At 39.0% G+C, this 15178-nt stretch overlaps 1 protein-coding gene across 2 annotated transcripts in view; it reads right to left on the bottom strand.

Moving 5' to 3' along the window:
• rhpn2 (rhophilin, Rho GTPase binding protein 2) overlaps positions 1-15178 on the bottom strand; it is a 31925-nt gene extending 16747 nt beyond the window's left edge. Inside the window, exons 1-3 of one of the 2 annotated variants that reach the window (XM_055206058.2) lie at positions 14916-15178; positions 11494-11609; positions 6208-6336 (exon numbers count right to left, since the gene is read on the bottom strand). In XM_055206058.2, coding sequence (XP_055062033.1) covers positions 6208-6336; positions 11494-11609; positions 14916-14984 — 314 coding nt within the window. In that variant the 5' untranslated portion in view covers positions 14985-15178. The remainder of the gene's footprint in view (positions 1-6207; positions 6337-11493; positions 11610-14915) is intronic. The other variant, XM_055206048.2, reaches the window with a different exon arrangement.

The raw sequence follows: 15178 nt of genomic DNA, 5'->3' as shown, positions 1-15178 counted from the left end.
GTGCGCGTTTTAAACCTCTGCCGTGTTTAAAGCTGACTGTTTCAAATATAGTTAGTGGGCAGGTTTTTAAAAAATATATTTATTTAGTGACATACAGATGCTCATGCTCAGATCATTAAGTGGTAGGAGTAGATAAGACACTCCTACAGATATGAGCAGAGTCTGAGCTGAGTGTGACATTTTCAATATACAGCTGGAATGTTTAAAGCTGACCAAGCAACCGATAGTGACGGGGAATCTCAGCTGTTCATGTATTTGTAGCATGAACGAATCCTGTCTCAATATTTGCAGGAACAACGTCACCATTTGGTTGTTTCACCAAACCCAAATATATATAAAAAATTGAACGAAATGAACACTTTCTTTACAATACTATAGTCACCGGTAAGCATGTAGTACCTTCCACCAGCTGTTAAAGGATTAGTCCATTTTCTTTAAAAAAAATCCAGATAATTTACTCACTACCATGTCATCCAAAATGTTGATGTCTTTCTTTGTTCAGTTGAGAAGAAATTATGTTTTTTGAGGAAAACATTCCAGGATTTTTCTCATTTTAATGGACTTTAATGGACCCCAACACCCAACAGCCCCAATGCAGTTCAAAACTGCAGTTTCAAAGGACTCCAAACAATCCCAAACGAGGCACAAGGGTCTTATCTAGCGAAACGACCGTCATTTTTGGCAGGAACAATACAAAAATATGCACTTTTAAACCACAACTTCTCATCTTCCTCCGGTCTAGTGATGTGCCAGCGCGTCCTCACGTAATACTTCATCACATCAAGAGGTCATGGATGACGTATTGAAACTACGCCACAGTGTTTACAAGTGTGGAGAAAGCAACCATTCCGACGTTGTTGTAAGTCAAATGATACTAATTAATGTTTTTGTGTCAGTTTATTCTTTGAAATGGTCCGCAAATGTGCGTTTCATATATGTAAAAACGTGACCTTTCGATGTCATTACACAATTACGTGAGGTAGCGCTGGCTCGCCACAAAGCCGAAGGAAGAAGAGAAGTTGTGGTTTAAAAGTGATATTTTTTATTTTTCTTGCCAAAAATGACAATCGTTTAGCTAGATAAGACCTATATGCCTCGTTTGGGATCATTTAGAGTCCGTTGAAACTGCAATTTTAAACTGCATTAAAACGGTTACGTGTTGGGGTCCATTACAATAAGAAAAGTCCTGGAATGTTTTCCTCAAAAAACATAATTTCTTCTCAACTAAACAATGAAAGACATCAACATTTTGTATGACATGGTGGTGAGTATATTTCCTGGATTTGTTTTTAAAAAATGGACTTATCCTTTAAAGGTGCAGTGTGTAAATTTTAGCGGCATCTAGTGGTAATGTTGCGAATTGCAACCAACGGCTCAGTCCACTGCTCTGAACTCTTGATTTGAAACACATAGAGAAGCTACGGTAGCCGCCACCGGACAAACATGTCATTGTTGGAGAAAACTTAGTAAAAAAGTTTGTACGTTAAGGGCTTCTGTAGAAACGTGGCTGCACAAAATGGCGGCTTCCATGTAAGGGGACCCTCTGTGTATGTAGATAAAACGTCTCATTCTAAGGCAATAATCACATAACGGTTAATTGTGAAAAGTCTTTATACACCCCTGATAATTTAGTTTTGTATATTATTATACATTTCTGTCAAGAGATCCTTCTAAAAAGTACACACTGCACCTTTAAACTCTGCTTAACACATTTGACCAGTTTAAATCCATTCTTTAGATTTCCAAAAATGTCCTCAACTCAGAAAAAGTGCATGTTCTCATTAACAGGATGTGACTAACTAAGATTAACTAAGCATTCTGTCTTCAGAAAGTTATGAATCTTTTTTTAGACACGCACGAGTGTGTTCTCACTGTGCTTACTTTAACTTTTCTTATTATGTTGGCTTGAGAAAGCCAACATACTGTTGTTGTACATAAACTTTTTATTATTAGTGGTGCTTGTATTTATGCAAAGCATCACTATTACTATTGCTCATACTTATTATTATTATTATTATTTTTATATCTGGACAAAATTTCGGCGCGTAACTCGTCCCGCACGATTTGTCATAGACCCATGAAAGAGGGCTCAAATCGACCGGATTATTGAGGAGAGGCGTGCTATGACTTTTATAAGCAATCGGGTGCAGGGTTTCCGAAAGGGGGGCGAAAAATCACCAAAAAAAACCCATTGACTTAACATTGCGCCCAACTTTGACAGGTCATAGCTCCGCTCGAGGATTTTATAGAAACATGTGGGTTACAACATTTGAAGAGGGTGGTAGGCTCTGTATGAACATGGATCACAATGGGGTGTAAGTTGTACCCCTGGGGTGTAAGAGGCACCCAAAAATTCCCATTGACTTATAATGGGGCAGGAAACATGCCCATATAAGGGAATATAACAGTTCCAGATGGGATATCTTTGCTTTACAGTGTCGTAGAGATAAGTGGGTGGGCTCATTTCACTCGGGCATCCAATCAGTCTCTCAGGATCATCCCAGAACTATTAAGCCACGCCCCTAGCAACAATTTTGGGCACCCTAGCAACATCTTCCATAGACTGCCATTATAAAATGCCCAGATGGATATCTTTGCATCACACTGTCATAGAGACATGGGGGTGGGCTCATTTTACTCAGGCATCCAATCAGTCTCTCAGGATCCTTAAAGACTTACTAAGCCACGCCCCTAGCAACCACTTTTCAGCACCCTAGCAACATAAAATTCAAACAGTTATATCTCAGCATCCGAACATCGTAGAGACATGGGGGTTGGACCGTTTTACTCGTGACTCAGAGTGTAATCATTATGGGATGCCAATTTTTTCCCTAGCAACCAAATACAGTACCCTAGCAACAGAGTAAACAAAGCCTTATATCTCCGCATCAGAACATCGTAGAGACACGGGGGTTGGACCGTTTGACTCGTGACTCGGAGTGTAATCATTATGGGATGCCAATTTTTTCCCTAGCAACCAAATACAGTACCCTAGCAACAGAGTAAACAAAGCCTTATATCTCCGCATCAGAACATCGTAGAGACACGGGGGTTGGACCGTTTGACTCGTGAGTCGGAGTGTAATCATTATGGGATGCCAATTTTTTCCCTAGCAACCAAATACAGTACCCTAGCAACCGAATAAACAAAGCCTTATATCTGCGCATCAGAACATCGTAGAGACACGGGGGTTGGACCGTTTGACTCGTGACTCGGAGTGTAATCATTATGGGATGCCAATTTTTTCCCTAGCAACCAAATACAGTACCCTAGCAACAGAGTAAACAAAGCCTTATATCTCCGCATCAGAACATCGTAGAGACACGGGGGTTGGACCGTTTGACTCGTGACTCGGAGTGTAATCATTATGGGATGCCAATTTTTTTCCTAGCAACCAAATACAATACCTTAGCAACAGAGTAAACAAAGCCTTATATCTCCGCATCAGAACATCGTAGAGACACGGGGGTTGGACCGTTTGACTCGTGACTCGGAGTGTAATCATTATGGGATGCCAATTTTTTCCCTAGCAACCAAATACAGTACCCTAGCAACAGAGTAAACAAAGCCTTATATCTCCGCATCAGAACATCGTAGAGACACGGGGGTTGGACCGTTTGACTTGTGACTCGGCGTGTAATCACTATGGGATGCCAATTTTTTCCCTAGCAACCAAATACAGTACCCTAGCAACAGAGTAAACAAAGCCTTATATCTGCGCATCAGAACATCGTAGAGACACGGGGGTTGGACCGTTTGACTTGTGACTCGGCGTGTAATCACTATGGGATGCCAATTTTTTCCCTAGCAACCAAATACAGTACCCTAGCAACCGAATAAACAAAGCCTTATATCTGCGCATCAGAACATCGTAGAGACACGGGGTTTGGATCGTTTTACTCGTGACTGGAAGCATAATCATATACTGTCCCCAGAAATTTGCCACGGCAAGCACCACTTCACATTTTCTTCAGGAAATGTACCTATCTAGTTATTATTATTCTTCCGTGTTTTCTGAGACAAAATTTCTAACTCTAACTCGTCCTAGAGCTTTCAAGCTACAGCCATCAAACTTTGGACAGACCTTCGGTCTGATCTGACTCGAGTTGCTATATCTTTTCTACCTGATGGGACCTTCTGAATTCCTCAACGGGGCGCTGAAACACCCCAAAATTTCCATTGACTTAACATTGAGACAAACTTTGACGGGTCATAGCTGCGAGTGAGAAACTTGTAGAAACTTGTGGCTTACCACATTTAAGGAGGCTGACAGGCTGTGTAAGAACATACCTCACAATGGGGTGTAAGCTGTACCCCTGGGGTGTAAGAGGCCCCCAAAATTTCCCATTGACTTAAAATGGGGCAGGAAACATGCCCATAAAAGGGAATAAAAGCGTCCCAGATGGAATATCTTCACTTTAGAGTGTCTTAGAGACATGGGGGTGGGCTAATTTTACTCAAGCATCCAATCAGTCTCTTAGGATCACCCCAGAGCTATTAAGCCACGCCCCTAGCAACAATTTTGGGTACCCTAGCAACATCTCCCATAGACTACCATTATAAAAAGCCCAGATGGATACCTTTGCACCAGAGTGTCATAGAGACATAAGGGTGGGCTCATTTTACTCAGGCATCCAATCAGTCTCTTGGGATTCTTATTGAGGTATTTAGCCACGCCCCTAGCAACAAAATATGAAGACCCTAGCAACATAATAAACAAAGCCTTATATCTCTGGATCTGAACATCGTAGAGACACAGGGGTTGGACCGTTTTACTTGTGGCTTGAAGTGTAATCATTATGGGATGCCAATTTTCTCCCTAGCAACCAAACTTAGTAACCTAGCAACGGAATAAACACAGCCTTATATCTCCGCTTCAGAACATCATAGAGACACGGGGGTTGGACCGTTTTACTTCTGGCTTGAAGTGTGATCATTATGGGATGCCAATTTTCTCCCTAGCAACCAAACGTAGTACCCTAGCAACGGAATAAACAAAGCCTTATATCTCCGCATCAGAACATCGTAGAGACACGGGGGTTGGACCGTTTTACTTGTGGCTTGAAGTGTGATCATTATGGGATGCCAATTTTCTGACTAGCAACCAAACTTAGTACCCTAGCAACGGAATAAACAAAGCCTTATATCTCCACATCAGAACATTGTAGAGACACGGGGGTTGGACCGTTTTACTTGTGGCTTGAAGGGTGATCATTATGGGATGCCAATTTTCTCCCTAGCAACCAAACTTAGTACCCTAGCAACGCAATAAATGTTAGCTTCATGCTAGCTTCATGCTAATCATGCTAGCATCATGCTAGCTTCATGCTAATAATGCTAGCTTCATGCTAATCATGCTAGCTTCATGCTAATCATGCTAGCATCATTCTAACTTCATGCTAATCATGCTAACATCATGCTAGCTTCATGCTAATCATGCTAGCATCATACTAGCTTCATGCTGATCATACTAGCTTCATGCTAATCATGCTAACATCATGCTAGCTTCATGCTAACATCATGCTAATCATGCTAGCTTCATGCTAGCTTCATGCTAATCATGCTAGCATCATGCTAATCATGCTAACATCATTCTAGCTTCATGCTAATCATGCTCTCTTCATGCTAGCTTCCTGCTAATCATGCTAGCATCATGCTAATCATGTTAACATCATGCTAGCTTCAGGCTAATCATGCTAACTTCATGCTAGCTTCATGCTAGCTTCATGCTAATCATGCTAACATCATGCTAGCTTCATGCTAACATCAAGCTAGCTTCATGCTAATCATGCTAGCTTCATGCTAATCATGCTAGCTTCATGCTAATCATGTTAGCATCATGCTAATCATGCTAGCATCATGCTAGCTTCATGCTAATAATGCTAGCTTCATGCTAATCATGCTAGCATCATGCTAATCATGCTAGCTTCATGCTAATCATGCTAGCTTCATGCTAACTTCATGCTAAATCGTGTAAGCATCATGCTAGCTTAATGTTAAAATCATGCTAACTTCATGCTAAATCATGCTAGCTTCATGCTAAATCATGTTCGCTTCATGTTAAATCATGCTAGCTTTATCTTAAATCATGATAGCTTCATACTAAGTTGTCAAACTCTACTCTCAGACTAGGCTTTCTCAAGCCAACATAAAGTTTGTCCCGACGAACTTTTCTATCTAGTCTGACTCTGTGTTTGTTTGTACTCCTGTACGTTCTGATAAACCTCCACCGAGCTGTTGAGTCTCTCAAGCTGTTCCATGAGAAGCTGCAGATCTGAGTTCACATAACTCAACTCCAGTACCACCTGCTCCCGAACCTTATTATTGGATGTCGCCCTTGAGTGTGAGAGAGAGAGAGTGAGAGGATCAGCAAGGGTCAGGTCATATCTAACTCAGGACAGTGGCAAAGTCAAGTGTTCAGTACAGTCAAAAAACTTTGATCATACACAGATCAAATGCAGGAAACATGACAAAGCGATGCACATTAACAAACTGATCAAAAGTGTCACCCAAAATAAACAATAAAGGTCACATGGGTCTCAAATGTGACTTCTATTCTAAACTCCTGTCAGTTTTTGACGAGGGTATTGTGGGCAGGTCAGTTGTGTATCTCAGACGTATGACCTCTCTTTGACAGGCAACATCACTCCTCTGTTTATCGTCAATAACTTGGGCTATTTTAATCACACACACCTGGGGATTCTCACAAACACTGACTGGGGAAAATATAGATATGCCAAATATAGAAAATGTGGAGTTAAAGTAATCTGTTAATGATTTTTAAGACACAATGATGAATAATTTTAATGAGTTACATGTTTTTTGTTAAAAACCTAACACTGACTTTCAGTCAGGTAAACATCTAGCTGACTAAAAATGACTGCTTTTTAAAGGTTTTATTAATGCAGATAGCAAAGAGTGCACTTCCAACAGGAGTGGTCTAATAAATCATAAAGAATTTGATAAGCGTACGCAGTATCATTCTGTACACAAACTCAGTCAGGGCGGGATCTTAATCATCGAAACTGGTTGAACCAGTAAATTCACTCACTTAAAAAAACACAAGAATGTGGGTATGACTACAGAGCTTAGATCGGACTGAAGGAATGAAAGGGAGGGAGGGAGAAACATGATGGCATCTGTGTGTGCGTATGTGCTTGGCAGTTCATAAAGAGGATTTTCTTACAAGCTACTGTATGTATTATATGGATGTTTACACCAAAAAGCTGAGACCCATGAATGAGGGAACATTCAAAATAAACTCAAAAGATACACCAGCAATGAATAGAAGGTATAAAGTCTTTGCAAGCAGCTGTACGCAATACCAATTACGGGAGGCTCAGGTAACAAAATACACACACATGGCATGAATCACATGAAAACACAATGGTTTAATACATAACATGCATTCTTTAAGTGCAAATCATGCATTAGACTAAGATCCAAATAGTTTAACCACCTAAACAGTCTGAGATCCTCAGGCCGCCTTGGTGTGCAAGTATCTAATTAAAAACCCTTATGTTTGCTGACACGTTTGCATTTATTTGTGTGGTTGTATGTGTCAGCATAGACGTGTTAAGCAGGTGAGAAAAGCCCTCAGGGCCATTTCTACCTAAAATGCAATGCAATGACCTCATGACCTACCACAACTGTCACAATTTGCTTACGTATGGAAAAATACTTTTGTGATTAAAAGCACCAGAATGGTTTTTGGCTTGCATCCGCTTGGCTGCCGCTCTTGAAGAAATACTCCCCCATTTAGGCTTTCCAAGGGTTACAATGAGTTTCAGTTGCCCAACCCTCAATATCTATAAAAGATTTTATAATGACAAGAATTCAACAAACATTGTGTAAATCAACGTATTGCACAACTAAAGAGAGCAAATTCAAAAGGTTTATCTAAACTTCATTGTTCAGTTTAAAGCCACATTAACGTCAGAGCCAATCAACGGCTTTGCTCGAAGTACCAACCTAGCGGGTGTGTCCTTCACAACCATGGAGACAATAGACGCACTTAACGTCCCCATAGTGACCAGTCTGCCTACAGTGTCTGCTCATCATAATGGGCATTTAGACGCAGGGTAAACACATGCACATGCAGCAATAGCTGTGTTGTGTTTTACATTCAAGGTGCAACAGCTATTTTAAAAAACAAGTGCCAGTGCACAGTGTTTCCCTGACTGGCAGATCTTTGATTTATATAAAGACTTCCTTGAACACTGGCCATTTTCAAATCAGGCAAATTCTGTCAAACCGGAGTACAATCAAAGCTTCCTCACTTGTTGTTATCCTATCCACGTTTCACCTTTTGCACAGTTTGCATAAACTGTTACAGTGTCTCAAAACACAACTGTAGCTTTTGCTATAATCCGACACAATGAAAAGCAATAGATAACTCAATCAATCATTCTAAATGTAAAAGGCATTAAGTATTCTTTGAATACGATTTAGATTTATACGTTTGTATGTAAATCTGCATGCACTTGATGCCACATTAGCGTGCAAGCTGAGTACCACTGTGCTAGAGTAAAGAAAGTTTTTGCATGACGCTTTGCATACTAGCCATTTTTTAGATAGAGGTTTTCTTTCCCTCTCGTCAGGATCAGCTTTATAGTATTCATTGCTGACCGTCAGTAACTCTTCATACATTCCATACTTGACAGCTGGCTGCTAGAATCTTAAAGAGAAATGATGTGCAAGCTAAATGTAGTCCACAGAACATACTTTTTTAAAAAACGCAATGTGTATTTTATACAAACCAAGTATATAATCCTGTTTTGGACTGGTAAAATTTGAAGTGTTATGCCCATTTCTATCTCCATATACTTACAGGTATTATGTATGAAAAATGCAACAACATTTCTAGAAGACAAATTTAACAGTCTATTTTCAACTCAAACTTAACTCTGATCCAACTGCACATATATGCCAAACACTGGCACATTCATAACTAGGGATGTTCACATTGACCGATTAACCATTAAAGGGGACATATCATGAAAATCAGACTTTTTCCATGTTTAAGTGAAATATAGATAATGTAGATAATAGGGCTGGGCAAAAAAATACATTTTCGATTAATAATTTTTTTATTCTCAAAGAGCAGAATCGATTTTTTCCATAGTTTTTCTGCAAATATTGAATGTAAGATTAACGTTAATCAAATTACTAGACTTCTTCACTAGTTGTCACCCTCTTTTTTGCCTTGCGAGATGTTACCAAGGAGCCTGTCATTCTTTCATTCAGTGCTTAAAATGGCAGTTTTACGTGCTTCATTGACGTTGATGCCACCTTCGCATAAAAAGTAAGAGGTATGGAAGCATTTAAGATTTCGCCAGCAATACAACAACGATAGCGTAGTGGCTTTTAATTTTTTTATTAATTACCCACTTGTAAACTTATGTTCACTGTTATTTTTTATTAACTCTTTCCCCGCCATTGACGAGATCTCGTCAATCAAGAGAAAACGCTTCCCCGCCAATGACGAGTATTTCCGTCTTTCCGCAATACCGCTATTATCTACCTTCCGCAACTTTTGAAACCCGGAAGTATTGCCCTATGGCAAGCTGCTGCATGTCCGTGTCTGTTTTAAAGATCGCTCTGAATGGGATATCTATGAAAAGTCCGTCACAAAAATGGAATTATCTCTGCTTTTTGCTCAAAATGTGGTGTTTTTGCAGAAACCTATCCATATTCAAAAGCTGATTACAAAAGAACTACTCAAGGTAGGATGAAACGTTTTTGTTTGAAAGCAGAGGGTCTGTTCTTTCATTTGGTATATTGTATGTTTATATATTTGAAGAAGAACATTTTCTGGAAGGCATTAAACTTTGGTGAAAATCATGAAAAACGCTGGCTGGCAACTTTTTTAAAAAAATGCTGGCGGTGAAAGAGTTAATATAGTATTTGTATTAAATCTATAATCATTGAGTTGAATCGAGAATCGAGTATAAAAACGGACCCGAGAATAGGAATCGAAAATTAAATCGAGAATCGAAATCGACTCGATTTGATAACTTGTGAATCAAATTGAATCGATCTGGAACATCTGAATCGATACCCAGCCCTAGTAGATAATGTAAAAAGTTCAACCCAGTAAGTTCGTTTTGGTAAACCATTCTTTGCAAGCATGTGAAAAAATAGCTCATTGAAATTTGGCTCCCCTTGTGATGTCAGAAGGGGATAAAACCGCCCCTTTCTCTGCACTATCCAACCACAGCACTGCATTCAGTGCAGAGATCAGCTCGTTTGCATTTAAAAAAAAACATATTTTTGCTCAGACCTACAAACAGGCAATTTTAACATGCTATAATAAATTACCTATATGAAATTTAGAGCTAAAACTTCACATATGTACATATTGGGGAGCCAAAGATTTATTTTACATCTTTAAAAAGTCTTGTGAAATGTCCCCTTCAAGCGAAGGTAAGAATTTATGACCGATTAATATTATCAGTTAAAAGAAAAAACATTATTTGTTAACAACGGTGCCTGTGCCTAGAGACATTTAGACACTTTTCTATCCTTAATTTGTGAATGGCCTGTAAATGACACAAAATTGTTGCTGCCCTAACGGTCTGGTAAAGTAATAATTTGTATGAGAAATCATTTGTACTGCAAATGTGTCTGTGCTTGAGTACGATTTGGAATCTGCACAGAGACGAAGCCGTCCATCTCTGACCATCGCTGACCGCCTCTGTTCTACACCCTGACCATAAACATCTCTCTTTTTGCACAAACAGAGAAAAAAAAGAGACAAAATGTGTCCTGCTTTAAAAATGGCCACTGTGGTAGATTAAAAAGTGACAATCCGCCGTCTTTGGATATCAATCCTCTGGACTGAACGCGTGCTCTTTGATATTGTAATTTTGCTTGAAAATTTTATGTTGTATGAATCCTGGTTCTTTGTTGATCTGTTGCTGCTGTTAGCACGTTTATTAAAATATTTGTATTGTATTGTTTTTACCAGGTCACAGACAACCATCAAATCAGTTAACGGTTAATGTTCGGTTAACAAGCTGCGGAAAAAATTAACTGCAATTAACATTCCATTTTACAACCATGAAAACACTTTGACAAGTTGTCCCAAAGCATCACCACATGAAGACAAGAGGAATCCTTAAAAAACAGGATAGCGATTATGCAACACAGCCAAGTTTCTATGGTCTAATGCCAATATAAGTCAGATTGTGTTATGCAAACGTCAATGAATGACTATGGTACCTTAATTACTGCATGCAATAAATACTACATGCTTGCATACCTATTGCATAAGTCATCCTGTATTTTGATTCATAAATAAATGTGTTATCTTGGAATCACATTCATGACCTTGGCACTGCCAGCTTCAAGTTCAGGCAGCCATGCTTCAGGATCTTAAGTTATCCACGCAATGCTTATAGGGTCAGCATATGAAGTGAGGTTAAGGGCACTTTAATTAGCAGTCATGTGTGAGTCAGTATGTCCATCCATACAAAAGAGTGCTTGACTTACTTAAGGAGATTCTCTGCTCCAGCTCTCATCCTCATCTGCTTGATGATTTGTTGGTTGAGAAGTGCTCTCTCATTCTGCAGCTTACTGCGACCCGTCTGGGCAAATGGATTACATCCCTGTCAAGAGAGAAATTGACAGAAAAAGACGTGAATAACAATTTAAATGGTTATTGGAGTTATAGTTTATTGACAGCTGACCTCACATTAATTTATTATTAACTCATTTTTTATTGGAAGCTCACACATAAAGCACAAATGCACACATTACACTCTAAGTGCGTAAACAATAAACAAACAAGCATGTGATAGCTGACAAATCAAGCTACTTGTGTCACTAAGGTGTGGTGTAAACACTACATGATGTAGCGAGAATTTAATGACCCACCAAGACACACCTAACCGAGAGTATCTGATAGCTGAGGGAGGAGGTCTGATTTATAAGTCTCGACAAACATTCCTTACATTTTATAATGTACTATGGAAAATGTGTGTCTATTTCTAACAGCAAGTTTACGGAACATTAACTCATACTCATTCCAAAGGTTTTAAAACAATTCATAACATACACAATAAACATATCATTAAAAACGAAACCACGTCTCCCTTTGTAATAAAATAATTTGATGACACAAAAGCATTCCTTCCACAAGCTTCTCATTCTGAATCCATGCAACCGAAGCTGTCAAAGGACACCAGCGTGACCTCTGATCATTCTCGAACACTGGCCGCCTGGGGCAATGTTTATTCAAGCAGAACCAAATAGCTGCCCATGTACTGCATTGAACAGTCACAATCGCACAGCAATTACCCTGTATTGAATGTAAAAAGGCCCCAATCAAACCAAAAATGAACGGGAAAGGAAACAAGAGGCCTTTGCTGAGTTGTGCAAGTACACAGAAACATCCCACCATTTCGATAAAAAAGGTTTAATCATTATACAACTATTATAGGTGAAAGGCATCCCCTCCAGTTTAGCAGAAAATAAAGATTATTTTTAGCCAAAGGACATTCTCTTCATATGTTTGTGACTAACCTATTTGTCAGTGTTTGGGGAATAAAGTTGGGCTTTTTACTAAGCACTCGTGGTTTACAGGTTATTGATGTATGATGCATATTTTTTTTATTTTGACAGACGCTGTACCTACTCTTGCCACAAATAAGCTGAAAATAGACTATACAACTATTTTTAAAATTGATGAAGCAACATAAAATGGAGTGAACTACGAACCAACAGCACTATTTACAATTTCTCTTCAAGTGTGGCTTAATCCAGGTGGTTTACTCTTTTTGAAGTACGGCAACAGTTTTTGTTTCAATTAATTACCATTTGTATGTAAATGTGATCCCATCATGTGAATTTCATGTCATGTAATTACTTTATTTCTAAATAAAGCCACAGCTCTAAACTAGGGCTGCCACAATGATTAAATAATTGTCTCATTGCGAATGTTTGACCTCATTGTGATGATTTCAGATCACCGCAATGATTGCACATCTCTCTAAAAAACACAAGGGGGAGTTGCAGCGCCTGTATAAACGGGACAGATAAATCAGATTACTTTTAAATATGTGTAATGTGTATTAATATTTACTGCCAGGTAAACCTTGCAAAAGATTTAATTTAAATAATCACAAAAATGTGTAAAAATGATTTCATGAACAAACAAAAAAATTGTATGAGAATTAAATGTCAAAGAAACAAAACAGAAAATTAATCGTCATAACCGTCAAAGCCCTAAAACAGGCAATTAATTGTAATAATCGTCATGAGTTATTAGTCAATTAACCATCAGCCAAATTTCATAACCAGCCCTACTCTAAACACTATTTGCCTAAAAACTCAAAAGGAACCTGTTGTTACAGTTAACAACTCGTTTGATATGGGTTAGATCACTTTACTGATGGTTGGATATTGTTGCGAGATGTTCATGTAACACTAATCTTAAAGCTTTCTCCTTTGCTGGGACATGAGATGGGAGCATCTGTGTTTCATTAATGCTTGTGGTTTGGCTGTGTACACCGTCACTGGTTAGATGCAATGTCAATATAGGAAAACTGGAAAAACGAGCTGAATCTGCAATTCGCCCCAAAGCCCATAGAAGATCAGCTCATGCGGAACTGGACCAAAACCACATCACCAATCTTAAGCAACTCCCACCTGGTAATGGTCCCAAGGCCTTCTCAATGGAGAAAAAACCACACTAATTTTCTAACAATTAAGATAAATTAAAAAAGGACTCAAATTAAACCACATCTATATAGTCTACGAAACGTTTCAAATTCGATGTCAAAGGACTTAAAGGGATAGTTCACCTAAAATTGAAAATTCTGCCATCATTTACTCGCTCTCGTGTTGTTACAAATCTGAATACATTTATTTGTTCTGATGAACAGAAAGAAAGATATTTTGAGGAATGTTTGGAATCAAACCAATCAGAAGCCCCATTGACCTCCGTAGTATTCTTTTATCCTACTATGGATCTCACTCATAACAGAACCGAACAGTGTTGGTCCAAAACCAATGACAGTATCACCAACAGGAAGCCCTGAACAGGACAAGCAGATTTACACAAAGAAAGGTGAGCTCAAAGGGGACAATGGGCCTCTTCAGCTGCCAATCACACCTTCAAAAAATTCAGATTCCTGGACAAATGCCAAAAACCTGCCACAGGTTTCTCTTCAAAAGGACACATAGCCAAGTACATACTTCAGTGAATGTTAGTGACACATATTCCACGGTACAATGCATCCTATATAGACTATATTTACTAAACATTGCAATGATATTGTTATTTCTGACAACATATATTCATAAACACGAAAAGGCCCCAGAAGTATAAGTGAGACCAAACAAAAACAAAATTTTCTTCATAGTAACCATTCCGTCAATACAACTTACTACTACTTGTAGTAGTTAGTTTCTTTTAAACTATAAAAAATATGGGTTTGCAACAATGTAAGGAGCCTTTAGAGTTGAATTTTTTTGTAATGACATTGGTCGCGGGTGAATTGTTGCTTATCGCTGTAAGTTACTTTTCTATGGGATGCTATACGAGCGGTGATTTAATAGGCTTACAAAAATAAAGCAGATGTCGAGTCTTGAAATGATATGGGGTAAACTGTGATGTATTCAGTCTAAACTTTCACTTGGCATGCCTAGTGGGTAGCAGAGCTCGCCAGAGTCCACATGTCCTGCAGATGTGTTAGCATATCCAACAAACCATCATAAAAACCTCAAAAGTAGAGGGAGGTTGCTGCTGAACTTCTGAACGAATGTGAAAATAAGTGATGTAAGTTACGTTTTTAAAAACGTGTACTGCGTGCGACGATCCCAACATCTACGATGATGTGGCTAATAAAGTATCATCGTGAGTAATAGAGTCAGAAACTAAACCAGACAGAAACTACGCCTGCATTTCTTACCTTTTTGAAGTAGCCATTCTCCACTGGTACGTCGGTCTTGATACCATTAGGAATAAGAGTGTCCGTCATTTCTGAATTCTCGACCGTAAGCAGATCGCCTCGATGAAATTCAGAAAGTCGTGTGATGTCCCTGCAGCGCAACAGGTGTGTGTATCCCAGGCAGTAGTTTCCAGAAGTCTGATGCTCCACGGTTGCTCAATGCTCACAATTACTTTCGGCATTTACTGTTTGCAGTGCACTCCTCCTCCCCGCTCCGGAAGCGT

The sequence above is a fragment of the Misgurnus anguillicaudatus genome, chromosome 21, assembly GCF_027580225.2.
Source record: "Misgurnus anguillicaudatus chromosome 21, ASM2758022v2, whole genome shotgun sequence".
NCBI classification, from domain to species: Eukaryota; Metazoa; Chordata; class Actinopteri; order Cypriniformes; family Cobitidae; genus Misgurnus; species Misgurnus anguillicaudatus.
The sequence above is the reverse complement of the archived record's forward strand: the minus strand, read 5'-3'. Positions and strand labels throughout refer to the sequence as shown.